Below are 27,799 nucleotides of genomic sequence, written 5' to 3' on the forward strand. Positions count from 1 at the left end.
GGTCTCAATGCCTGGAAAAACAGGAATTAAAAAGAAAAAAAAAACCTGTTCAATAAATGTACGAACATGATGAGTTGTATGACAGAAAAACCTCACTCTGTCGCCAGCTTTGTAACGTTATGTTGTTCTATAAAGTCTCTTCAATATGATGTGTGCAATATTGGACAGCAGGATCCAATAAACAGTCGTATTTCAGTTAAAGCAAACCCCTTTAAGAAACAACCAACCAACACGTGACGTTGTGGCTTTGAATAAACGCGTTTCCATATATTCCGGACTCGGCTGTCATAAAAGGGATTTCCTCTTCTTTAATATATTTGTATATTTGCAATATAAAGACATTCAACAGTGAGCAATGCAATAGTTCAAGTAATAGAGAGCGGACCCGTCAGTGGCCCGGGTTAGACAAACAATCTGCATCTTTGAAAAAGGAAAACAAAAAAAAGAGTGAGAGAGGCTAAATAGACTCTTTGATCTATAAAAAAGTTTTACAGAAAGTCGAAAAAGCCAACCCCGTGCATGTGATCAGGGCTGCCACGATGCGTATGGGGTCATAGTGCAGAAGAGGAAATCAAGTATTCGTTGGGAAGGAGTTTGATGTGTGGAGATGTTCGTGTGGTCATTCTCCAAATATCCCAGTGTGCACTAGGAAGCGTCACTGCTGCTCTTTCCTCTTCGGTTACAGCCTGGCGCGAGCCGTGACACACGGTCACAACGAGCTCTATTGCTCTTATGCTAGTTGCCATGGTGCGAGGCCGAGGAAGGGCTGCAATGTAGAGGGCACAGAGAAAGGAATCCTTCACTGTCTGGCCAACTTCAAGTCACAAGCTGTGAGGACATGTGGCTTCTATCAAGGACTCCGGGGCCTGAATGTGGTTTTTATCTCGAAGCCGTACGCTCGGGGCGTGAAGAGGGAAGACAGATAAAGCACACGCACTCAAGGGAGCGGCGATCAGCTGGCGGTGCGAGACAAGGACGTGACTAAAGCGTGGCCTCGCTCTGTCCTGACCCGACTCCACGAGACGTCCTCACTGTCCACTAACTCCTGATGCGACGACACGGGACAGGAATACTGACTGACTGACTGACTGTGCATTTGACCTTTGTACGTAAACTCGAATAACATTTCACAACCTCTGCGGTGCGGAGGATAATAAAGAGGAGCGAGTGTGACACAGAGCTGGACAGGATGCATAGAGTTTATACAGGAGGAATAAGCGCGTTACGCTCCTTCAGCTGCCTGTGCGGCGCGTGAGAAAGAACTGACATCAAGAAGCAACCGAGCGCCAGGAAATCTTTCTGATCTAGCTTTAAAACGGGAGCGTCGACCAAACAACTAACAGTACCGGGAAAGACAAAGTCCAGTGCTAACGAGAAGAGAAGAGAAGAGACCAGTAACAACACTGAATATTGTGCATTTTGCTATGGCATCTGATTTCTGGAAAGGGTTTTTTTGTGCGACGTGAACACGAGACAATTAGCCAAATGTTCCAATGCTGACTGTATCTTTTTGACAATGAAAGCATTCACTCGTTATAAGAAGCACCAGGTAGAAAAAGAAGCATTTCTCTGAATTAATCCATCGATCACGTGCACCACGACCCCTTTTATCACTCGGCAGAGCATCAGCGCACACGCTGCTTTAGATGACAAAAAAAGCAACTTATCAATCACTGCTTCTCATACATCGAATCATTCAAAGCTGAACACACAAACAAGTCAACATTTTGTTCGACCACCACACATCAAATAGTGTTTCTTTTAATCTGGCTGCACCGTTTCTCATGCCAAATAAGTGCTTCACGTCACACGACACAGACCCGAACTCTATTTCATGTGTGGTTAGCAGTTTGTTAGCATAGGCATGAGTGACATTTTCCCCTAAAACCTATTAACTAGTAGATCTGCACATGACAGCGATTTCCTTGACTGGCTTTATTTTTAATAAGGTTCTCATCACGACGTCAAAATGGGGTCAATAGCAGTTTTATTAAAAGAAGTGTGTGTGTGTGTGGGGGGGATCCAGTCAAGAAAATGTTCTTTCTGGCTGGAGCTTTAGTTAGCGAGTTTTAGGGTAAAATAACACTTTCCTCTCATTCTTTAAGCAAATTAACAAAAGGGAAAACAGACTTCCTCCCTATGCTAACTTTGGTCTCTGCACTGGACTGTAACACCATTACTGCTCAGAAAGGTTTAAAAAAATCAGATCCAGCAAGAAAGGCAAAAAAAAAAAAAAACACATAGAAAAGCGAGCTTGTTTTGTTTAAGACTGACATATTTTCACTTGTGCCCTCTCAGCTTGTCCCCCCAGTTCACCCTACCCCTGTCCTGTTCCATCCCCTCCCACAATCCCTTGTTCAGCAGCAGTTACTGTGAGAAACACTCTGGAAAGTGTCAGGCGTCTGTTTGCTACATACATTTGCCTTTTCAGCATACACACAATGAGAAAAAGAGGGGGACAGAGAGAGAGAGAGAGAGAGAGAGAGAAGAAACAAAACATATATTTTCCTGCCTTGCACTTAGTAAAGGAGGATGGGGGGGAGGGATTAAAATGTACAAATGAATGACAAAGAAACAAGGATTTAAAAAAAAAAAAAAAGCTTTAAATCATGAAGCATGTAAAGTCCCAGCTGGAGTTTAGGTAGCAGCGTGGGTCACCTGAAACTCGCCTCTTCTGCTTCCTTCTGTCTTTTTTTTTTTTTTTTTCACATTCACAAACATTTAAAACTTCCTTGTGCAAATCAAGCAGTCTTTAGAAAGAATGCCCTCCAAATTGTTCTAGTAAAAATATAGAACTCCGAAGGTGGCTGACGTGTGTGTGTGTGTGTGTGTGTGTTGCAGCAAGTGTTGGATTTTGTTTTGTTTGTAAGGATGTGTGTGTGTGTGTGAGAGATGTGATGGAGTGGGCAGGGCCTCATCTGCGGGGGCCTGAGGGCATCTGTGCGTAGACGGGGTAGGCCAGGCGCACGTTGAGCGAGTCGTTGTGCTGGACCAGTGAGGTCTGGTGATAGTGCAGAACAAGGTCTTTCAGAGTGCTGTACAGGTTGTATGGCTCAGCGAAGCCGTAACCGCGCGGCGTGCTGTGGATCACACAGTGCTTCACTTCTCCATCCACGCTACAGAGGGAGCACAGAGAAGTTCAGGTCAGTAAAGACGAGGCCAGTTTATTCACAGGAAGTAAATCTGTTCCCTCCGACAGCAAAACGCTGCACGGACTCCTATTGTTCCTCGTTAAGCATTTATTCCACGAAATCAAGTCGGCTACAAGCCATGTACGACGAGATTGAGTGGAATAACTTTTATTCTATCCATATTCACTGGATTTTGAGAAACGGAGCGTTTTTCATCTCATTATCTGTAGCTGCTTTATCCTGTTCTACAGGGTCGCAGGCAAGCTGGAGCCTATCCCAGCTGACTACGGGCGAAAGGCGGGGTACACCCTGGACAAGTCGCCAGGTCATCACAGGGCTGACACATAGACACAGACAACCATTCACACTCACATTCACACCTACGCTCAATTTAGAGTCACCAGTTAACCTAACCTGCATGTCTTTGGACTGTGGGGGAAACCGGAGCACCCGGAGGAAACCCACATGGACACGGGGAGAACATGCAAACTCCACACAGAAAAGCCCTCATCGGCCACGGGGCTCGAACCCAGACCTTCTTGCTGTGAGGCGACAGCGCTAACCACTACACCACCGTGCGTTTTTATTTTTTGCAAATTCGATAAACTTTATACAAAACATCCGGCGAAATGACAGGAACAATTTGTGAAAATTACTGCTATAATAATTTTTGGCAAAAAAAAAAAAGTTCTTACCATCAAATACTTTTATTCCATGTTTTGTTTTCGAGTAGAGTTTTTACTGTCGTCCTTGGTTGGTTCAGCAAAACGCTCCGCCATTTTGTTTTTCTCTACTCACGGAATATGAGCTGATATCCTAGTAGTAGCGTAGCCAATCAATCAGAGTGCGCGATTGCTCGTTTCCAGTGAATGTGGATAGAATAATGTAAAATACGTCTGACGAGGGGGAGGGGAAAAAAAAAAAAGTCCTTCCTGCACCATTCATGGCGCGTTTGGCGGCGCCGATCTCCGTTTCGTAGCCCTTGGCCTCTCGCCTATATTACATAGCTAGGGTTACAGTGGGGGGCTGATCCTCTGGTAACCGTAAGAGTTTGACTCCCCAGTCACATCTGTATTGCAGCAAGCCTTGCCACAGATGGCACCATTTTTACGATGATCTTTGGTATGACCTGACCGTGAGTAGAACTCGCGATCTCCCGGCGGACATGCTAACCATTAGTCCCCTCGCCGGTCATAGCATTTATCCAGAACGATTTACAGAAGTGCTTTCTTGTCTCCATCTATAGCATGTGCTCATGATCATCCAATAGGTCAGGGCTAATTAATAAACCGCTGTTCGAGGGAGTAGTTTACACAGTCCCACCCAGTCAAATCCAACGGCATGCTCTTAGTATTTTGTAGGTTTAGCTATTTAACAGTAGCAAGATACCACTCAATAAATGTCTCCCTTTAATTCAGGGCTTTGAACCGGTTCAAGGAACGAAAACCGGGAACTTTTTCTATTTCACATGGAACAGAAACGAAACCAGAAACGCTTATTAAAAATAATGGTAACCGGTTAATATCGGTTTTTATTTCGTTCCTCAAAGTTTCCGTAGCCTACAAATAAAGTCATTCTTCTCCTGCGCAAGTTTCTATGACCCGCTGGGGTTCACTTCCCGTGTGACGTTCGCTGACTGAATGGAGAGAGCGGGAGGGTGGACTACTATCACGTCTCCACGTCTTAAATAAGAGGTAAATATTGCAGTCTATCGTTATTCAAAAACGTCAATTTCAAACACGATATCAATATATTTGTCCACGTTAATGAGAGGCTCGCGAACATTAAGTGACGTTAACCTCTGTTAGCCTATCAATGCATAGGGCCTGACTAGCCTTTGGTAACACACTAAACGAATTATCTTTCATTTTTGGCACTTTTTCTGTTTGTGTAGATGGGAAGACATACTGAGAATCCAAATCGCCAACATTTGAAATAATAATTGTTTTGAATTATTTCTTGTCTTATTTAATGAAGGTTGTAATAGAATTAGCCTACATTTGGCTTAAAGGAACAGTCCACCGTACTTCCATAATGAAATATGCTCTTATCTGAATTGAGACGAGCTGCTCCGTACCTATCCGAGCTTTGCGCGACCTCCCAGTCAGTCAGACGCAGTCAGACACGCTGTCACTCCTGTTAGCAATGTAGCTAGGCTCAGTATGGCCAACGGTATTTTTTGGGGCTGTAGTTAGATGCGACCAAACTCTTCCACGTTTTTCCTGTTTACATAGGTTTATATGACCAGTGATATGAAACAAGTTCAGTTACACAAATTGAAACGTAGCGATTTTCTATGCTATGGAAAGTCCGCACTATAATGACAGGCGTACTAACACCTTCTGCGCGCTTCGGCAGCGCATTGATACGGAGCTCAGATATCAATGCACTGCCAAAGTGCGCAGAAGGTGTTAGTACGCCTGTCATTATAGTGCGCACTTTCCATAGCATAGAAAATCGCTACGTTTCAATTTGTGTAACTGAACTTGTTTCATATCACTGGTCATATAAACCTATGTAAACAGGAAAAACGTGGAAGAGTTTGGTCGCATCTAACTACAGCCCCAAAAAATACCATTAGCCATACTGAGCCTAGCTACATTGCTAACAGGAGTGACACTGCGTCTGACTGACTGAGAGGTCGCGCAAAGCTCGGAGAGGTACGGAGCAGCTCGTCTCAATTCAGATAAGAGCATATTTCATTATGGAAGTACGGTGGACGAGACATAATTTTATAGCCATTTGTTAAACAGCTGACAGGGAACGTAATTAACCGTTCCGGGAACGAAATTCTTTTGTTCTAACTGGTTCGGGAACGTCTATTTAATGGTGGAACCCAAAACCGGAAATGTTAAAATTCCGTTTCTGTTCGGAACGAACCATTAGGAAAAAAAATTCTGGTTCAAAGCCCTGCTTTAATTACATGCCAAAAGGGGTGTAAATTTTTAATTTATGAACTGAATTGCACAGCTACACGCTCAGTCGAGAGCAGGAAGCGCACACTGAGGACAGCATGCGGTTGTGCCTGGTTAAAAGGAACGTGGTTTTAGGAGCAACACGTGCTTGGATGTTGACCCAGGAACATGATGTTCTCAATGAAATCCTGCTCACTTTTCAGATGTTTTTTCCACATGGCTCGCGCCTGACTGACATATCCACCTGACTGGCTTTGGCCCATCAGTGACAGCATTTTGGGAAAAATTCAGTAGGAAACTTGATGTAAATGCTACTCACACTACAGAGCAGGCGTAACAGCCCTTCTTGCTGCTCTCCCGGATGAGGAAGGCTCCGTCTGGCTTGCCCAGCAGAAGATCCTCAGCTTGTGTGCGGTTCAGGTCCCCAACAAACCAACTCTTCTCATCGTAGTGTGGCAGGTTTTCATCCTCTTCACTCACAAAGTACGTACTGGACCCAAAAAAAAAGGGGGGCAGAACGTGGTATGAGACTGACTGACGGCTGTTACAGTTCAAGCACTGACACTGACGATGAAGGAAGTCTTGTTTCAATTTAGAGAAGCAGGCTACAGGAAAGGCCGGTGAAGTGAATTCGCAGCCAGCTCTAAAAGAAACTCAAGAGGAATGAAAAAAGAAAAGAAGCTCTTTTAACAAACTTACTCATCTGTGTTCTCGTTTTTGATGCCCAGCCAGTCATTTATTCGTTTCTGACGTACGCCTTTGTGATTGAGCCAGCTGTGAGGAAGGAGCACAGAAATTACTGATGAGGGAAAAACTCGCACGACACGCCCTGCTCGACATGGAATAAAAGCAGCCACTTACACAAGATACTGATCTCGGATTTTCCTCAGCTGGATAAGATCTGGCTTTAAGCTGTTCATCTTTTTGTCCGTCTCCCTGTTGTCCAGAGCTTGTGTCTTCAGGTCCTGCTCCAGGCGAATTTTGCTTTCATGGATCTCCCCTAGTCGTGATTTCAGTTTGGCGTAGTTCATCATTATCCTAGCAGAGTGAGAAAGTGTTGCGTTAGGATGTGGAACTGGCCTAGATGAGCTTTCCAGTGACCTTTGCTGGAATTAGGACCAGAAGACTGATTATACCAAATGACTGGACACACACACCTTTCGAGCTCCTTGTCGTTGCCCTCTCTGCGGAAGCGCTCGATATATTCCTTGCTGTAGCGCTCCTGTGTGTGACACTGCTCTTCGAATATCTTGATGGTCTCGTTGAAGGCTTCTATCGCCGTGCGCTTCATCTGAATCTCCTGCGATCGAAGGCAAAAGAAAATCAATGCACTCGATCCTGACATAAATTACGTCCTCGCTACTGAAACGCTACGCCGAATGGCACGACACGCACTGCTCATGCTAAAAAACCCTATCCTATCCTAAAGGAGCGTACAGTATGTGAATGGAAGTATGCCAATGGTACCACAATGATGTACCACTAGTGCTATCTTGAGGTTTCATTTTCAGTACGAAAAGAAAAAAAAAATCTGGCTGCAATCAGACCCCGTGCAGCATAATAATACCGAGTAATACTGTATAATTCTATGAAGAACAGTTTATAGCATACACCATATACAGAGCCTAATCTAGGAATTTGAAAATAGGGGACAGATCCCTCACTAGTTGTAGAAACAGGGGACAGAAAATATTAACATGGGTAAAAATATCCCTCATTTGTTCCAGTTAGTGGGGACAGAAAAATAAGTAATACATTGGTAGATATTTTCAAGAGTACATCTATAAACAGAACAGTTTTATTAATCTTTACTTTTAGAATATCATTAACATAATACTAAATTGAACTTTCAGCAAGAAAAATTAAACAAATTACTCAAAAAACCCCCCCCTAGCAATCATGTAGAATGTGTAAGATTACCAGAACTACAAAAATGCAGAAAAATAGGCTTTACTTATCCAAATGCACCTGTTGGTTCAAAAGTTAAAGTGCATAGAACCTCACAGCACAACATGAAGTTACCTTAAAGGAACAGTCCACCGTACTTCCATAACGAAATATGTTCTTTTCTGAATTGAGACGAGCTGATCCGTACCTCTCCGAGCTTTGCGCGACCTCCCAGTCAGTCAGACGCGCTGTCACTCCTGTTAGCAATGTAGCTAGGCTCAGTATGGCCAACGGTATTTTTTGGGGCTGTAGTTAGATGCGACCAAACTCTTCCGCGTTTTTCCTGTTTACATAGGTTTATATGACCAGTGACATGAAACAAAGTTCAGTTACACAACTCAGGAGTGAAGGTATCAATGCGCTGTCGAAGCGCGCAGAAGGTGTTAGTACACCTGTCATTATAGTGCGGACTTTCCATAGCATAGAAAATCGCTACGTTTCAATTTGTGTAACTGAACTTTGTTTCATGTCACTGGTCATATAAACCTATGTAAACAGGAAAAACGTGGAAAAGTTTGGTCGCATCTAACTACAGCCCCAAAAAATACCGTTGGCCATGCTGAGCCTAGCTACATTGCTAACAGGAGTGACAGCGCGTCTGACTGACTGGGAGGTCGCGCAAAGCTCGGAGAGGTACGGATCAGCTCGTCTCAATTCAGAGAAGAACATATTTCGTTATGGAAGTACGGTGGACTGTTCCTTTAAAATATAAATGCCTCAGCTTTCATGTAAGAAAAAAAAAACTATTAATACTAGTACTGTGTGCAGGCAGTCTCTCCTGAAGACTAAATTAAACAATAATTATAAACTAATAAAATAAATGGCTCAGGCTTCATAGAAGAAAAAAAACAATTTGAACAGAATCTCACAGTATGATGCTGAAGCTGCCTAAACAATGGAAAATAAAATACCATTTTGGCAAAAATGTTGGCATCCATTAATTTCTTGTATTAAGTAAAAAAAAATAATGTAAAGCGCACACAGTGCTTCACTGTAAACATAACACACTTTCAGTAACAGAATTTAAGCCTATATCAACACTGACTCGCACATCATGCAATTTTGCCAGATACTGCTGATGTTTTCCAGCCCAAAATATGTTCAAAACCCGCCAAAATGCACTTAAAACCACCCAATCTGGCAACACTGCGCACATGCTGCTTCTCTTGAACGGATACACGGAAGGTAGTTTATCCACGTCACCACAAGACGACGCCAACGATTGGTCAAATTTGCGGTGATTGGATATAATTGCAACACCGCCCTGAATTCGCAGGGATTGGTTGAATTTGCGTTGATGTTGCAAATCGCGAAATCCTGGAGGGTCTGAATGTTATGTTTGGATGAGACAGAACGATATGCCATGTGCTTTTGGGTATTTTTAAAACACTTCACACGATTGGTTGAGATACACTGTCTTCCGGTTCAGTGACCAATGATATAATAGTTCACAAAACTGTTTTACCCGCTAAATAAACCACTCGGAATACTTCGGTCCTTTCCGATTGGTGTGTAAACAACGCTATATTTCAGGGTCTCTGCACATTTCTGACCAGCAAAAATAATACTTTTTAAGACCATTTTAAGACCACTGAGTATAAAAAATAAGACCACTACCGCGGAACAAATACGTACAGTAAAAAAAAAAAAAAAAGCACACTCTAGGTTAAGTTCAAAGCATTTTTTTTTATAAAAAATGTGCATCTTCAGTTTACAAAACAGAACATTAGCTGCCTTCTCGATATTTTAATAGTAGGGTACTGCTGTAAACAAACAGTGAGGAAACAAATTGATCTTCAGTTAACAAAACAGAACATTAACTGCTTTCTCAATATTTTAATAGTAGGGTACTGCCATGAACAAACAGTGAGGAAGCAAGGAAGTTTGACTACTGATCGAACTGCCTCTGGGGACTGTTGTTGCCCGACTAGCAGCATAGCGCATATGCTTTTCCCCTTTCGAGTGAGCGTCAAGGGCTTTACAGCCCATTGTTGTTAACTTGATGTCTTTCCGACATACCTTACATCTCGCTTCATATTCTGAAGTTGCTGTTGTTAGCCAACTTTTGTATTTTGGCTCCTCAAGCCACTTGTTACTAAACTTACACTTCCCCATCTCCGTTCATGTTCAAGTTCAACCACTTCTTCCTCGTCTGCTCTACTCTCAATGGTTCTACTACCAGTGTTGGGCACGTTACTTTCAAAAAGTAATTAGTTATAGTTACTAGTTACTTTTCCCAAAAAGTAACTGAGTTAGTAACGGAGTTACTTTGTCATAAAAGTAACTAATTACCAGAGAAAGTAATTATTCCGTTACATTTTGTTCCCCCTCAAAAAAAAATCAAATTCAATTAGTGTAATCATAATAAAAGTGAATGTTAAATGTGTTTAATGACTGAAATGGACACTTAACAGAACCAATTAGTAATGTTATCTACACTATATTAATATTTTTGTGGGACAATGTGAGATAAGACATCTATCAAATGTAATATATTTCTGTAGTTATTAAAATTGTTACTAATTACTGGCCACTGACGAGGACAAACGCTTTGTTCCTCGACATAATGTGCATTGCACGTAAACACTCTTGCCTTTTATTTCAAGTAATGAAAAGTCCTGGCTGTATTTCCAGTGTGAAAGCGCAGTGCTGGGCTGACCGCTCGCCATCGCTGGCTCTTCCGATTGAAAGAGCGCGCAGTAGTGCAGTAGGCGTGGCCTACCTACGTATGTTGTCCAAATCTACTCTGATTGGCTTACTGTGCCGTTGTCTCGTGTCTCCCCGCCCCACACGAAAGCAGAGTAAAGCAAGGCTGAACGAGCAGCGTGCCAGATTAAAACAGCTTTAATAAAGTAACGCATAGTATTTTATTGTAAGTAACGGGTACGGCGTTATAACGATGTAAAAAGTAATTAGTTAGATTACTCGTTACTAAAAAAAAGTAACGCCGTTATTCCCAGCACTGTCTACTACATGGATAAAAGAACACACTGCCCCCAGTGGCGTGGTTCCTGCGCTATTAGAACTAGTGCTAGACACACAACAGCTCTTGTGCTACTTGTTCAGCATCTTGATAACAAACGACGCTGGTTGAATAAATAACGTTAGCGCGGGAAAAAAAAATCCGGACATATGTTTTTTTTTCATTTACCGTAGGCTACCCGGATGAAATTTAATACCTCCCATGTGAAATTTAATACCATAGCTCAAAAAATAGCGAAATATAATGCTTTTAAAGACCTTAAAAAACACATATTAAAAATAAGACTTTTTAAGACTTTTTAAGGATCCGCGGAGACCCTGTATTTACCGCAGTGCTTGCTAGCGGGTGCTGACAAATTGTTCCGCACAAGATTCAGTAAAACGTGACTACACGCTCTCTACTTATAAATGCGCGACAAAATGAATAGATACGCGATATCACTCTCGCGCCCAAAAAGTGGATGTGCGACAGACAGATAAAAAACGCGCATTACGCACCCTAGATTAGGCTCTGCATAGACACACTGCCATTTCAAACAGTCACTTGCTGAAAACGGGTTATCGCTGAGAGTAGCACATGTGGAGCATTTATGTTTAAACAAACAAATGGGTCTGGATATCCTAAAATGAATTCGTTTGATGCTAATGTGATCTTTATTGTATATACCTGCGAAGTCTTTGTGTACTCATCATACAGTCGGTCATACTCTTTGCTCTTTTCCTGATATTGACTGTGATATTCCTGGAGTTTCTTCCCCACAGCGTCAATGTTGTCTTCTTTTACCAGCTGCTCCTGAGAGAGAGCGCGAAAGAAGGGAGAGGAACAACCTTGTAAGAATAAGGAATACATTGTAAGAACAAGGAATACAAGAATAAGAAAAGCATTTTCATTTATAAACCAGTTACTGGTTTTATTTTTTTTCTCCCAGACAACTAATAATAGATATAAACCTCAGATCTAACAATATCATCCTTTTTAAATGTACCAGCTGTGAAATCTGAATTTGGTAAAACAGCTTTTCGGTACAATGCCCCTTCATCCTGGAATGCACTTCAGGAAAAAAAAAAAAGTTCAAATGTGATGTACTCGTTCCCACTTTCTGATTTTAAACTGTGTGTTGCAAACACTCTAAACCATCACTGTGAATGCTTTTAGATTCATCTCATTATCTCTAGCTGCTTTATCCTGTTCTACAGGGTCGCAGGCAAGCTGGAGCCTATCCCAGCTGACTACGGGCGAAAGGCGGGGTACACCCTGGACAAGTCGCCAGGTCATCACAGGGCTGACACATAGACACATGCCCCTTTTCCACCAAAGCAGTTCCAGGGCTGGTTCGGGGCCAGTGCTTAGTTTGGAACCGGGTTTTCTGTTTCCACTGACAAAGAACTGGCTCTGGGGCCAGAAAAACTGGTTCCAGGCTAGCACCAACTCTCTGCTGGGCCAGAGGAAAGAACCGCTTACGTCAGCGGGGGGCGGAGTTGTTAAGACCAACAACAATAACAAGACCGCGAAAGGTCGCCATTTTTAAGCGACGAGAAGCCGCAGCTGTACAAACGCGAAGTCATCCATTATTATTGTTGTTGCTGCTGCTGCTTCTTCCGTGTTGTTTTTGCTTCGATATTCGCACTAAAGTTTATGCAAACATAGCGACGTATACAGCGACGTAATGATGTAGCTCCGCGAGCTATGGAAAAAGCAAACTGGTTCTCAGCTGGCTTGCAAGTTGAACGAGTTGTGAACCAGCACCGGCCCCGAACCAGCCCTGGAACTGATTTGGTGGAAAAGGGGTAACAGAAAACCATTCACACCTACGGCCAATTTAGAGTCACCAGTTAACCTAACCTGCATGTCTTTGGACTGTGGGGGAAACCGGAGCACCCGGAGGAAACCCACGCGGACACGGGGAGAACATGCAAACTCCACACAGAAAGGCCCTCACCGGCCACGGGGCTCGAACCCGGACCTTCTTGCTATGAGGCGACAGCGCTAACCGCTACACCACCGTGGCGCCTGCTTTTAGATTGTCGCTATTATATATTTTTGTATGTTTTATATTCTAGCTAGGCGTTGGCCAGGGCTCACTTGGAAAAGAGGCTTCCGTCTCAGTGTGATTTGTTTGTTTTGTCTGTAACCGCTTATCCCGTGCGGGGTCACGGGGCAAGCTGGAGCCTATCCCAGCTGACCATGGGCGAGAGGCAGGGTACACCCCGGACAAGTCGCCAGCTCATCGCAGGGCTCAATGTGATTTACCCTGGTTAAATAAAATAAATAATAGTTGCCATGTGAGTGCCTTAGAGATTAACTGTGATGGGTAGGAGAGCATGTATTTAAAAAATAAAATAAAGAGAGAAGGAATAAATGCCTGGATGGCCTTTTGACATTGTGGATGTGTGCAATTATTTATGGAGTGTGCTGCAGTAGCAAATAACCACAGTAATATTTCATGTCGTGAACATCCTGCTGCTTTGGCACTTTCACAAGCAACAAGCTGCAGTGTTCATTGACCAAACAGAGTTTTAGAGAAAGTGTGTGTGTGTCGGGGGGCAAACAGTATCAAGAGACAGGCAAGCAGGCTGAAAGGAAGGAGGGGGGCGGTGCTTGTACCTGCTGGTAGCGAGAGATGGGGTACATGAGCTTGACGTCCAGTTTCGTGTTGTACTGAGCCAGAGACTCGTGTCTGTAGTGACTGATGAGCTCTACCACCGAACTGAAGGTGAGCGGGTCTGAGAAACCGTATTTGCCGTCGCGATGGTAGATCTTTATTAGCTTATTGTTGCCGCCTTTCCTAAAAAGGGACAAAAATCAACATGCGTTAGGACAATGAATTCAAAGCGTATGTCCACAACTTGGAGCTTAAAGCAGTTACCACCTTAAAGTTAGCGTGTAGTCTCCCTGCATTTTAGTCGAGGCGTCCCGTACCAGGAAGGTTCCGTCTGGCATGTCTCGCAGTTTGTCGTTCACCTCTTCCCTGGATCGCAGAAAGGAGTTAAGATAAGGAGACGGGGGGGGGAAGGAAGACGGTCAGATTAGAGGCACGTAGTACGACATCCCTGAAAACTTCAGACAAACAAACTGGTAAAAGCCTCTGCTCTGTCTCCTGTCTGTGTAAACAGCAGGAACGTGCGCATGTTCTGGACAAGGCCGAAGGCACTAGCCTGCGAGATGCCGTCTGAGAGCGAACGAGGATGGCTCGCTTTTCCAAACACTCGGATTTCTACTGGCATTTACTCTGAGCTAGAAAACACTGTTAAGACATTCGGCTATTAGCAATATAGTGGTCATTTACTGCGACAGCCAATGAAGCGCCACTTTCATACAGATGCCCATATTGTTCATCTTTTACTAAAACCTTTTGACCTTGACAGAACATAAAGAGAGAGAGAGAGAGAGAAAAATCAAGGTCTTGTCTTCTTTCACCCTTATCCGGATTCCACACTCTCTCTCATCCCTGTCTGGGCTCTCTGGTCGTCTCAGCTGACCTCAGATCCAGTGCTCTTCACAGGGAGTTATATTTATGTGGGCATCTTTTGGGAAAGACACGATCGCACGATGTTGCTCCTACTTCTTACCAACTTTTTCCACTTGTGGCATATTTTTGGTACGATGTACAGTGGGGCAAAAAAGGATTTAGTCAGCCACCAATTGTGCAAGTTCTCCCACTTAAAAAGATGAGAGAGGCCTGTAATTTTCATCATAGGTATACCTAAACTATGAAAGACAGAATGGGGGGAAAGAATCCAGGAAATCACATTGTAGGATTTTTAATGAATTAATTGGTAAATTCCTCGATAAAATAAGTATTTGGTCACCTACAAACAAGCAAGATTTCTGGCTCTCACAGACCTGTAACTTCTTTAAGAGGCTCCTCTGTCCTCCACTCGTTACCTGGATTAATGGCACCTGTTTGAACTCGTTATCAGTATAAAAGACGCCTGTCCACAACCTCAAACAGTCACACTCCAAACTCCACTATGGCCAAGACCAAAGAGCTGTCAAAGGACACCAGAAACAAAACTGTAGACCTGCACCAGGCTGGGAAGACTGAATCTGCAATAGGTAAGCAGCTTGTTGTGAAGAAATCAACTGTGGGAGCAATTATTAGAAAATGGAAGACATACAAGACCACTGATAATCTCCCTCGATCTGGGGCTCCACGCAAGATCTCACCCCGTGGGGTCAAAATGATCACAAGAACGGTGAGCAAAAATCCCAGAACCACACGGGGGGACCTAGTGAATGACCTGCAGAGAGCTGGGACCAAAGTAACAAAGGCTACCATCAGTAACACACTACGCCGCCAGGGACTCAAATCCTGCAGTGCCAGACGTGTCCCCCTGCTTAAGCCAGTACATGTCCAGGCCCGTCTGAAGTTTGCTAGAGAGCATTTGGATGATCCAGAAGAGGATTGGGAGAATGTCATATGGTCAGATGAAACCAAAATAGAACTTTTTGGTAAAAACTCAACTTGTCGTGTTTGGAGGAGAAAGAATGCTGAGTTGCATCCAAAGAACACCATACCTACTGTGAAGCATGGGGGTGGAAACATCATGCTTTGGGGCTGTTTTTCTGCAAAGGGACCAGGACGACTGATCCGTGTAAAGGAAAGGATGAACAGGGCCATGTATCGTGAGATTTTGAGTGAAAACCTCCTTCCATCAGCAAGGGCATTGAAGATGAAACGTGGCTGGGTCTTTCAGCATGACAATGATCCCAAACACACCGCCCGGGCAACGAAGGAGTGGCTTCGTAAGAAGCATTTCAAGGTCCTGGAGTGGCCTAGCCAGTCTCCAGATCTCAACCCCATAGAAAATCTTTGGAGGGAGTTGAAAGTCCGTGTTGCCCAGCGACAGCCCCAAAACATCACTGCTCTAGAGGAGATCTGCATGGAGGAATGGGCCAAAATACCAGCAACAGTGTGTGAAAACCTTGTGAAGACTTACAGAAAACGTTTGAGCTCTGTCATTGCCAACAAAGGGTATATAACAAAGTATTGAGATGAACTTTTGTTATTGACCAAATACTTATTTTCCACCATAATTTGCAAATAAATTCTTTAAAAATCAGATAGACGACGTGATTTTCTGGGGGTTTTTTTTTTCCCTCATTTTGTCTCTCATAGGTGAACTGTACCTATGATGAAAATTACAGGCCTCTCCCATCTTTTTAAGTGGGAGAACTTGCACAATTGGTGACTGACTAAATACTTTTTTGCCCCACTGTAGATGGACATTAGACAGGGCAAGCTTCAGAGCTGGGTTTCCCAAAAGCCTCTTAATGCTAAGAGCGTCTTAACTTGGTAGAGTGAGCTAGTCTGGCTAACGCGACTTCAAAGCTCTGCGAGCATTTGGTCTGGCAAAGATATCAAGCCCAACCGTTTCCCAAAGTGCGTGGTTGACCCGCCTCCCTGAAATGCCTCGGTTTGCTACTGGTTGAAGCCAGAAAAGGCTGTGACGAAGCTTAAACCAATCACATCACTCTTTCCTCTGATGTATGTGACGCGACAGGGCTAACTAGTAGATTAAACTCTTACCGAAGCCGGTCGGGAGCAAGGCGAAAACGTCCTTCCTTTCAATAAATACCTCCAGGGCTGCTCTTTGCTCCGTTTTCAATGAGAACTTGCTCCATGTTCGTAATGTTTCTAGTGAATGAAGCTCTTCCGGCATAGATTCTGTAAACAATCTATGGCTTCCGGTCGCAGTTCTACTACGTCACTGCCTTGAACACGCCTCTACCCAGGGCCGTTGGAGATGCTCAAAGTTGGTTGGTTCCCGATTTTTCGGGAGCTTGGAAGAGCTGTAGATAGCTTGCCTGGCCAGACTAAGCTCGCAACAGGCCCTCGTGTTGCGTCACGCTTAGGATGGGCGGGCCCAGGCTAAGAGCGAGCAGCCCAATGAATGCGCGCGTGCTCTACTTAACGACGATCTTTGTGCTGGGATGCTTTTGGGAAACTCGGCACGGATCATTTGAGGACTCGGAGCATGAACCTAAACATAAGCTGGATGATTTTGTATTAGCGATGTCCTTTTCACTCCACTCCGCCCTCCGATGCTTTTAATGTTCCCCAAAAACCCACACCACCACTAACTAAAAGGATTGGCAAAATTATTCCGACTCGAGCCATAAGCTGCCAAATATATAAGTATCCTAACGTTACCTGGTAGCATTAAGAGCTGCAAACACGCACACCAAGAACAAATACGCTACTAAATGCCAGATCTGACTGGGTTGCTTCTAATTATACCCGCGAAATGAGTCACGGTCTGAAAATAGCTCGGATTTCAGGTCAAACTAAAAGAAGCTTGAGGCTTGCATGGAGTCCTTCACCTCTGCGTGTGTTGAATGGGGATCAGCAGCAGCAGCAGTCTCAGGTGTCTGCCTGATTCTTGGAGCATCTTAGCTGTATTTCCACATGCTCGACATCAAACGAGGATAAAGCTGGTCAATAAGCAGCTCGGTAATCTGCTAAAACCTGAGAGTTTTATGAACTCGCCAAGCTGGTTGACATTTTGGGAGATTTAGGCTTCTTCTATCCTGACTAGAATACACCTTTTTTTTTTTTTCTTCTTCTTCTTTCCTCTCAGTTGTTGATTTAATCTAGAGCAGCTGCCAGGCTGTCGTGGCCTGAGCAGAGCTATATGAAGGAGGAAGAGTAGAATAAAATAAGTTAATCAGAAGTTCTGTTCATGGGGGAGGGGAAAAAAAATTCCAGTTCCACGGAGTGGCCGTGAGATTTGTTCTATTAACAGAGAGCAGGCGCGCGCGTGCGCGTGTGTGCTGCTATATGAGAAAGGTGTGAGTAGAGTGAAGAAGATGACGCAGCACCGTGGTGAGAGATATGGCGGAACGGATCAGGAGGGGGTTGGAGGAGGAAGGACTGGGAATGTTTCTTCTTCACACGGAGGCGAAAGCTTATACCATGGAAACCTGGCGGGCCTTTTATCTCATCCGCAGGGGATCTCTTGACTCCCATCACCTGATGTGACTGGGTGAATAACTGCACACTCTATGCAAGTGTGTGTATTGACCACGCAGGCAGAGAAGCGCACACACACACACACACACGTCTCACCTTGATATGTCTCCCCAGTACCATTCAGCTTCCTGCAACGAGCTGCTTGCAGCCTCCTTCACACCGTTACTGCTCACGGGAGTCATGGGTTTGGCCGGCTTGGGAGGAAGAGCTGCGAGAGAGAAACCAAGCTTTAATATACGAGCGCAGGATCGTTCAAACCACTGTATGCAAGTATCAAAGCACAAAGCTAGTCTCCTTAAAGATTAGCGAATGAGTCAACTGTCAAAACAGAAGTCGTCTGTTACTAATTAAAAGAACAAGGCAAAACACAAACAGCTGGCCCACAGGCACGTGGTGCTGCCGTGAGAATCTAAACCTGAGCCGTCACTATGGACAGAACAACATAAATAAAATATACACACGCTGTATAGTTTATTAAAAAAAAAAAAAAAGGTCTGTCACGATTAACCAGGCCCACAAACCAGAAAGCCATAACACCACCAAATAAAAACAGGGCAAGGCTATTTCTTGTTACACATGCACGCACGCACCAGGGTTTCTGCAGTTATCAGCAAATTCAATTTACTGCATTTTATAACCCTATAATGCAGCCTTTTAATGCCAAGTTGGCCCCATCTGTGCAAATCAGGAATACTGATATAAGGAGCCTGCGGTCAAGAAACAGACGATGTCTTGGCAGCACTTTGTTCGCTAACACAGTCATAACTGAACCAAGTTTGCTTGACGGAGCTGAAAAGATGATCGCGGCCATGCTGGCGTTAAGTACATCATCGCTCCAACTTGGGTGATACTGCTGAAGTCAGGCTGCATCAGTTTGTGTGCTGGCAGAATTGTTCACAATGTTTTTTTGTTTGTTTATTCATATCACGGTGAAATAAAATGTGTGCATGCGTAAAATATTATAGAATATATGGACATGAGCGTTTTAATGGGAAATACGCCACTCGTACTTTTCAGACAAACTACATCCGGGACCCGAGTAACATATGGCACTTGTGAGGAAATTGACAAATTCTCATCTCATCTCATTATCTCTAGCCGCTTTATCCTGTTCTACAGGGTCGCGGGCAAGCTGGAGCCTATCCCAGCTGACTACGGGCGAAAGGCGGGGTACACCCTGGACAAGTCGCCAGGTCATCACAGGGCTGACACTTATGCCGCTTTTCCACTACCAACGCGGCTGAGTCGAGCTGAGTGGGGCTGTTGGCGTTGCATTTCGACTACAACCGCGCTGAACCGTGCTGGCTGGAAGTGGGTGGACACATTGGGTGGAGTTAGCGAAAGTGGGTGGACGTCACGTGATGTCGTTAGGCGGCGCAAACAGTGACATCAGTGATCTTTTAAGCAGTAGTCTCACGACCCGGATAGTAAACAATAAACATGGAGGACATGAAGTCGTTAGTGTTGCTGGTCTTGGTGCTGTGGCTTGTCGTCACCGACAACGCCAACAGATACTGGCAAGAGCATATAGATGAGGCGAGGCGCATAAGGCTTCATAATTCTCGTAATTCGTAATTCTCCTTCTTCCGGGTTTACAGATCCCAGCGTGCTCGCGGGGCGTGTGTGGGCATGTGAGGACACTCCTCCTCACCAATCAGTGCACAGGGGAGTGTCTCCTCACGCCCCTAGCCTCACTCGGCTCGGTTTGGCTCGCTTCAGCCCCACTCCAAAACCGTGCGAGTTTTGGGTGCTGAGTAGGGCTGAAGCGAGCTGAGTCGTGCTGCTCTGAGGTAGTCGAAACGCGAGCCGTGTCGGGCTGAAGTGAGCTGAAAAACGGTAGTGGAAATGGGCCAATAGACACACACAGCCATTCACACTCACGTTCACACCTATGGTCAATTTAGAGTCACCAGTTAACCTAACCTGCGTGTCTTTGGACTGTGGGGGAAACCGGAGCACCCGGAGGAAACCCACGCGGACGCGGGGAGAACATGCAAACTCCGCACAGAAAGGTCCTCGCCGGCCACGGGGCTCGAACCCGGACCTTCTTGCTGTGAGGCGACAGCGCTAACCACCACACCACTGTGCCACCCAAAACTGACAAATTGTTTTGATAAAGTTGGGTACTTTTTCATTTGTGAATGTGTCGATATAATAAAAAGAAAAAAAAAAATCACATGTTGGCTTGAAGATATGAAGTTTATCATCATCTGTTGAAAAACTCGTATTTTTCAGACAAAATACACTGCGGACCCGAGTGACAAATTTAAATAATATTGGCTGCCTTTTTTTTTTTGGGTGGTATATCAGATATATTCCATTCAGCTAGCATGATACTAAACGAATCAAAGACGAGTTCAATATCATGCTAGCTGAATGGAATATATCTGATATACCACAAAAAACCCCCAGCCAATATTACTATTATTATACATACACACACTTTTCAGTTTTTCGATATCCGTTGGTATGTTTTTCTCTTGTAAATATGCGTGAAGAATATCTAATGAAGTTTTTGGTAGCCTTTCAGGTGTTCAATGCGTCTTTCCCGGCGAACACAGAAATGCTTGTGCGCATGCGCAGTAGAAAACTCTCTCGTTGGATATTCGCATCAGCTCCGACGTGTGACGTCATGTCTTGACAACCATGCAATATTGTAAACCATATTCAACGCTCATTCTCCATTGGATAGAGTGATGTAATACAGGCAAGATAAGTGATATGCTAACAATACTGCATGCTATCAAACCAAATGAATGAAACCTGCTAGAAGGGAACAGAACATGTTTTTATTCCATGGAAAAAGTGTCCTTTATGTATAATAATTTCCGATATTTCACTCCGATGACGTCACTCCCAGTGTTTTCCTGCTGACTAGACACGTGTTGCCAAAATGGCGAACTGGTTCAAAATTAAAGTACTTTTGATGCACTTTTTTTGTGGTTCGCTTCGCTCCGCTCACTTGTGAAATATACATTCACCGCTCGAAGATAAACTTCATATCTTCACACCACTGTGTAATATCGTCTCGCTCGTATATAAGAGAAACTGAAACGATTGTTGATCATATTTAAACTGCTAAAGCCATCATTATATACTGCTTATTCATGACTAGGGCTGTAACGATATGCGTATCGAAATCGAAATCGTGATACGCAGAGCCACGATCTGTGTCGCGATACAAGAAGGCAGAATCGTGGTACACCCTTTCAAACTTCTCCTCAGCCCAAAAACAGAGGCGCTTCCAAACTTCAATTTATGAATACTTTACTTTTTATTTAAATTACATTTTAAACTTACTTAAATTACTTTTATTTTTTTATATCTATTAGTAAGTCGTTTTTTCGCCGACCTGCGACAATCTTCTGCGAGTCACGCAACGTCCACACTCGCCACTGGCAGAGCATTCGTTTCTTTTAAGCGGTCGCCATTCTGGTTGCGACGCGGGAAGCGAATCTGTAAACAAGCAGCTCATTGGCTGGCTAGGTGTGCCACAAGCCAATCACAATCACTTGACCGGAAAGGCATGCAGTGTTGCCAGATTGGGCGGGTTTAGGTGCTTTTTGGCTGGTTTTGAACATATTTTGGGGTGGAAAACGTTAGCAATATCTGGCAACACTGAAGGCATGTCTGCTTGGGCGGAAGCCTTCTGCGGCAGTTACGTTTTGACACGCGAGCAATGTTTCACCATAAAAATTCCGTAATTTCCATCTGTTTTCCACGATCACAGAAAATCATTGGCCCTATGAGAGTGAGACAGTGAGAGAGCCATCCCCCCCCAAAAAAAATCTTAACGGATTTACACGATTTGGAAAAATGACTTTTTCAGAACCGAAAAAAACAGAGCTTCCGGCTCAACAGTATTATTTTAAGAAATAAAACAGTCTTTGGATATACATTTGTTCATTTTTGCATACATATTACTCATTCTCTGCAGTGGTCTGAATTATTTGTTATTAAATAGTTAATGTAAGTAAGTAAATGTTAATAAGTCAAATTTACTACTTTTAAAAAAACATTTAAAAAAAAAAATCGTGGGTGTATCGAATCGTGGGTCAAAAATCGCGATACGAATCGAATCGTGAGTTGGGTGTATCGTTACAGCCCTATTCATGACCCATGAACACCTGATAAACTCCACAAGCTAAAGACACACACCTGCGCCTCACGCATGTTGGCTGTCGAGTGGTTCATTTGTAGTAAATAAAGAGCCCCGATCGCTCGTGAACGAGAACGTGACTGGCATCATGCATTCTTTTGTTTTTGTCCAAACACATTTTAACAGCTGGAACAACAGCTCACAGAACCCTGACGTTGCCTGGGGCACTTTCCAGCGTGGAGGTCAAATGTGGGCATCTTTCACCATGCTCCAAATCAGACCACAAATCTTAGTGTGTGAAGCGCCTCCTCTCTCCAGGGCTTATTCCTCTATACCCATTACGCCTGCCCGGCACTGGCATTAAGCTTCTAAACCTCTCCAAGCTCAGGGTCATCAATTCAGGATGCAACTAAATGAGGCTGCTACAGGACAGCAGCTAACGACGTGCCAAACTGCTATATATCGGCTGATGGAGAGCAATTTTGGTGTAATTATCCTGAGCCAGAGGTGGTGTATAGCTCTGTGACTGAGGCTGCTTTAAAGATAAAAAGCTGCCGGTGCTTGCGGTGTGTGTGTGTGTTGTGAGTGAGGCCAGGTTGAGGTGTGTGTGTGTAGTGGCTTTGGCAACCTGTACCAGGCCAGGTGCAGCTGGCAAGGAAGCGTTACCGACTTTGAGGGAGCAGAGGGGAAAAATAAGCTTGCGCTTTAACTCACAGAGGGTGCAGTGTTCAGCACAACCCTTACACCAAGCCAAACTAAACTTCTCCTGACCCAGTCTGAAGCCTAACACGCAGCACCGCACCCACAACCTCCGTCCACCACGCGCCCAGCGGCCTTTTAAGTGAAAATCAAAGGCGCACTCCAGCCCTTTTCACAAGGGGAAAAACATCAAACGCCGCCGACTTGGGTGGAAAGCCGACGCGTACGAATCAGAGAGCAGGATCGTCCAGACGGGCGTTTGGAGTAACACGTGCGTTGCGATTCCCACAGAGAGCTGTGGAAAGCCTCTGTGAGGGTGCCACCATCCTGGCCTGTTATGTATTAACACAGGATGGGTTTTGAAAGGAACGCTAAGGGCTCTAAAACATACGGCCATGTCCTGGATTGTTCTAGCAGTCGCTCCTGGCCCAGGAGGAGCTCTGTGGAATGTCAGCTGAGTATCCTGTACACGGAGAGTCGCTAAAATAAAAGCAGACAGGAATGTGCAATGCTTGGTGAGACCAGAGAGAGCGAGAGAGAGATGAAAAACGGCTGTACCGTCAACTAACACATTACTGTATATCCAGCCACTACTTTTTTATTCCCCTCCATGAGCGGTTAAAGCCCCTCGTGCTTTAGTAGGACAGCAGTGCTCCTTTGCTTAAATTAATTACGACGGAAAAACATCTCTGCTTGGATAAGGCCAAATAAAAAAAAAAAATAGTGTGTTTCCGGTAACCCGACCGATCGAGAATTTCCGCGTCGAAATTGCCGACCGTAAAGTTATTACAAATTTCCCTCGATATTTTAGTGTAAGCGGCGTTAGTTTGTCATAATTTTTTGTTTCAACGCATTCAAGTTGTGAAAGAAACGATAAAAAGTAAAATGTTTCGCCACTTCTATCAGCCCTCCTGCATAAACATGGAAGCGCACTTGTATACTGAAGGAGGAAGGGAAAACTGAGCCGAGCCGCCATTTTGAATCCTCTCATTCAAGGCTGTAATGCAAATTGCTTCCTGTTCAGTATACAAGTGCACTTCCATGGCAGGGAAAAACACTACATTTTACCGCCTATGTAGTCCCCTATTTATACAAATAGGAGTCATTCAGGATTCAGCCATGTTTTTACTCGACCCAAGTTCTACAGTAGGCTAGGCTAGGCCGTCTGCTTTTAATGGAAGTAGCCTAGCCTAGGACGTTATTTTCACGTTATTACATGAAAATATCATGAAATATCACTTCCGTAGATCATAACTCGAACTCTCGCGATTTTTTTTTTATTCGTTTAAAGATTTAAAACACTTATTTTATTATGATGTGTGGTATAAAGGATTCTGTGCCAAAATACTATTTTGTAAGATGTTTACTTGTGTTAATTTTTTTCGAACAAAATAAAAAAAACTAAGAAAAAAAAACCAAAACTTTTTCCTACCTACTGACCTTATTTTAGTATTTCATGTTACCGGAAACACACTATTTTTTTTTTTTTGGCCTAAACCCTCTATAATGCTTATGACCGTTAAAAATGTACCACCAACATTAACTCGAACAGCAAAACCGAACTTGGTTCCCTTTCTGCGTTGCTGTGTACGAGACTTCGTTCTTCAAGCTGCGGGTTTTTACATCAGCTTCAGCGGGAGTGGAAGAAGGGAGCATGAATGGTGTTCTTTGAGGGCATGATTAATTAAAAGCAGTGCTGCAGTTTTGGGAAGTGTGGAGTGAGTTAGAGCAGACACGCACGCACGCACACACACAGGCGGGACTTACTCCCGCTTTAACCCGGTGGGGTGAGGAGCACAGACCAGTCACAGAGGAGCTGGCTTAAAGCACATGTCATGTCCAACCTGAGCTTCTGCAGGTGCACGTCCCCCCCCTTCAATCTGACAGACAGGGGGGAAGCCAGGGGAGGAAAAAACACACTTTCTCTCTCAAAAGACCAAATGTAAGAGAGGTAGAGTACAGTGCAGAAACAGGGGAAAGTGAGAACGTGGCCTCTCGGTGCACTCTTTCACTGACAGGAGCTGGGACGGAACACAAGTCAGGTGTTCTCAGGGCTGGTTACAGATTGTGAAAGCAGCTTTTATGCATCATGCATGATTTATGCTGCTTTTATGATCAGATTAGTTGTGCATCGAAAAAAAGACCTACAAAGGTTACCTGTGTGTGTGTGTGTGTAACACCCATACAGATCAGCGAGAGGGCTGAGGGATTTCATGTAGCCACAAAGGCCCATTGAGGGCTATAGTAGCAGGGCGGCATGCTGCCACGAGGAAGGGAAATGCCTCTGTGGGTTTTGCACACACACACACACACACACACACACACACAGGGCAAAAGGCAGGTGCACCAACCAGCAGAGCTGAAGCCTCACATTCCTGCCTCCAGTTTTCCATGGTCAGCTCTTTCTAACCCCCCCAACACTTACACACACACTTATCTTTAAATTATTTGACACAAAGTTAGGGGAAAGGATGGAAGCGCAAAGACGCACTTCTAGTGCTACACTCGAATCTCTTCTGCAACAAATGACAGAGCTACACCACAATCGACAAGCCTTCATGTTTCCGCTGTGTTCCTCGTCCATTAAACGGCGTAATAAAATTATCGACACCAACTTGGCGCTAACGCTCTCTTTCCTTGAATCAGTCTGGCGAAAAAGAAAAAGCGCATTCTCTCGTATCAAACCACTGAATTTTAAAGGTCACAAACGAGGACAGGCTGAGTCGGATCAGGACAGATGGACACCGATAAAGAAATCGGAATAAAGCAAAGTGAACGACGATATATATTCCAGCGGCGCGGCTCCGAACAAAGACGCCGCCGCTTTGAGGGCTGAACTCTGCTCCCTCGGCTCTTAACGGCTACGAGTCTCATCGCTGATGGGATGCTCAACACCCAGAACGATGACGTGCTACCAAAGTGCCTTTCTTCATATACTTAAGAAAAAAAAACAACTGACTGTAGGAAACTTCCAGCGCCACAGGATGCAAAGTAAACACTTGCAAACACACGTGCATGCAGTTTATCTGGAATGTGCAGAGGAGCATTAGCATCAGAAAGGCTACTTGACAGCAAGTAACGGCAGTCAAACGAAGGCTGCGGTGTCTCAGTCTGAACTGAAAATTCATAAAAGCACAGCTACACGGGGGGTCTGACAAAAAAAAGGAGCACTCGATGAGCCAAACAGAGCGTGCGCGTTACAGTCACATGCTTCGTTTGACAGGCAGACGTGTTTACCCTGAACTCCTGCAACATACAACTGATTGCGTTTTGCTAATTATTTTAGTATGTTTATCCAGAGAATTTAAAAAAAAACCAGCGATCTAAAAAGGATTACGTCAATGCCATTGTCGACTCTGAACATCCAGCTAGCATCAAGCATTATGATTAAACACACAAAAGGACACACTAATTACCACAGAGCGTCCTTTGTCTCCCAGCGGGACGATTACAAAGAAGACGGAGAAGACGCGACAGCCATGAATTAAGGGGGGGAAAAAAAAGCAGAAAGATGACAGCACGCTTACCTTCCTCCACAGCTTCCTCTTTCAGCTGCATGCGTACGGAGTGCGCTCAGCTGCCTGGGACACGAGCCCTCACTTTCTCTCTCACACTCACTCCCTCTCTCCCTCCCTCGCTCGCTCTCTCTCCACCCTCCGCCTGCGTTGTGGCTCTCAGACTGAAGCCAGAGGGAAAATCCCTGCTCCTAAATTCAGACCCTGCTGCCTTAACAAACCCTCTGAATGGAGACGTCGGCTGCAGCCAATGGGAACGCGGTTTGGGGGGTTGGTTGGGGGGGTATGACCATATATGAGCGAGCGGTCGAGAGAAAAAGAGAGAGAGAGAGAGAGAGAGAGCATGCTCAGGGGAATGGTGAGGGAGAAGGAGGGGAGCAGCGCTCCTCCAAGAAAGGAACCAGACATAAATGTAGTCTCTCTCTCGGAGTAACTTTATGCCCCCTCGTCTCAAATGGCCTACATGGAAACTCCAGAAAAGAGTAAAGAAAACGACGTAATGCCACATTTAAACAACTGTCACTTCTTTGCGTCTCCAAAAATGCCCCTTGACGTCAACGTGCGGTGAGGAAGAGTCAGAAAGCTCCTGTCTGAAATGATGCCCTAGTCCTTATTATGGGCTTATGGTGATCCAATACCTCCTAGTGTACAGCAGGAGGTGACAGCAGGGCATTGTGGGATTTCATGTACACACTATTCAAAAGAGTGCACTTCTCCAAGAGAGTGCAGAGCTAGGCTGAGAAACACCGAGACGGACTGAAAGAGTCACAGATGAAAAGGTAATGGCTGCCCAGTGTGTCCTTTCTTTCACACCACACAATCCAAAAAAAAATCTCTTCAAAAGAAAATTCTAAAACCATAGCCAAAGGTCAGTCAGTCACGATGGCAGAGGAAAGAAGTGTTAATTTTCCATTCAACCAGACACTTCCATTTGCTCAAGCGCCCTACTCTGTGTCCTGGGACGAAAATGGAACACCACCCACTCCCTCTGACACATTTGGCGCTGCGAGTCGCTCCGAAGTGCAAGTTCCCTCGGGGGCGGCGTACCACCTGTGCTCATTGTGCAGTGCAACGGAACAAAGCATCCGCCGTCTTTGGTCTGAATGACACACACACACACACACCAACGCTCCTGCTGACCTCCTGAGCCTTTTACATTTCAGTTAAATATACTAATGAACATCTGCACCAGGAGCCTCTCTTTGCACCCGTTCCTCTTTGTGCTCTCCTGGGCTACGGGGTCCTCCACACTCAAGTCCCACAACTAGCTTGCCAGAGGTTGACAAAGCGGGTATGTACGCTGAAATGATATTCACCAGGCTTCGGGTGGTGAGAGAGAGAGATTCGTCAACCTCTCGCTCACCATAAACCGGCACGTCTTGACATTAGAGTAGGAGATAAGATTAATGTGTGGACTGATCGCGCTCACTCATGCTCATTCATTCCAGCGGCGGCACAATCGAACCGCTATTCGGTCCATAATTCTACCTGCCACAATGTTGAAGCCTGATTCAACCGAGCTAAACTCTATCAAGGG

General features: G+C 44.6%; 1 protein-coding gene across 6 annotated transcripts in view; it reads right to left on the bottom strand.

Annotated features, from left to right (window-relative positions):
• Positions 1-1,970: 1,970 nt before the first annotated feature.
• The window catches only part of pik3r3b (phosphoinositide-3-kinase, regulatory subunit 3b (gamma)), a 578,548-nt gene continuing 552,719 nt past the window's right edge, over positions 1,971-27,799 (bottom strand). For 5 of the 6 annotated variants that reach the window (XM_060919991.1, XM_060919992.1, XM_060919993.1 and 2 more), the window contains 9 exons: positions 18,046-18,157; positions 13,846-13,944; positions 13,581-13,761; positions 11,643-11,768; positions 7,204-7,346; positions 6,908-7,084; positions 6,746-6,820; positions 6,366-6,536; positions 1,971-3,116 (listed from right to left, as the gene is read on the bottom strand). In XM_060919991.1, coding sequence (XP_060775974.1) covers positions 2,915-3,116; positions 6,366-6,536; positions 6,746-6,820; positions 6,908-7,084; positions 7,204-7,346; positions 11,643-11,768; positions 13,581-13,761; positions 13,846-13,944; positions 18,046-18,157 — 1,286 coding nt within the window. In that variant the 3' untranslated portion in view covers positions 1,971-2,914. Of the gene's footprint in view, positions 3,117-6,365; positions 6,537-6,745; positions 6,821-6,907; positions 7,085-7,203; positions 7,347-11,642; positions 11,769-13,580; positions 13,762-13,845; positions 13,945-18,045; positions 18,158-26,274; positions 26,376-27,799 lie in introns of those variants that run through there. The other variant, XM_060919998.1, reaches the window with a different exon arrangement.

This window comes from Neoarius graeffei, chromosome 4, assembly GCF_027579695.1.
Source record: "Neoarius graeffei isolate fNeoGra1 chromosome 4, fNeoGra1.pri, whole genome shotgun sequence".
NCBI classification, from domain to species: domain Eukaryota; kingdom Metazoa; phylum Chordata; class Actinopteri; order Siluriformes; family Ariidae; genus Neoarius; species Neoarius graeffei.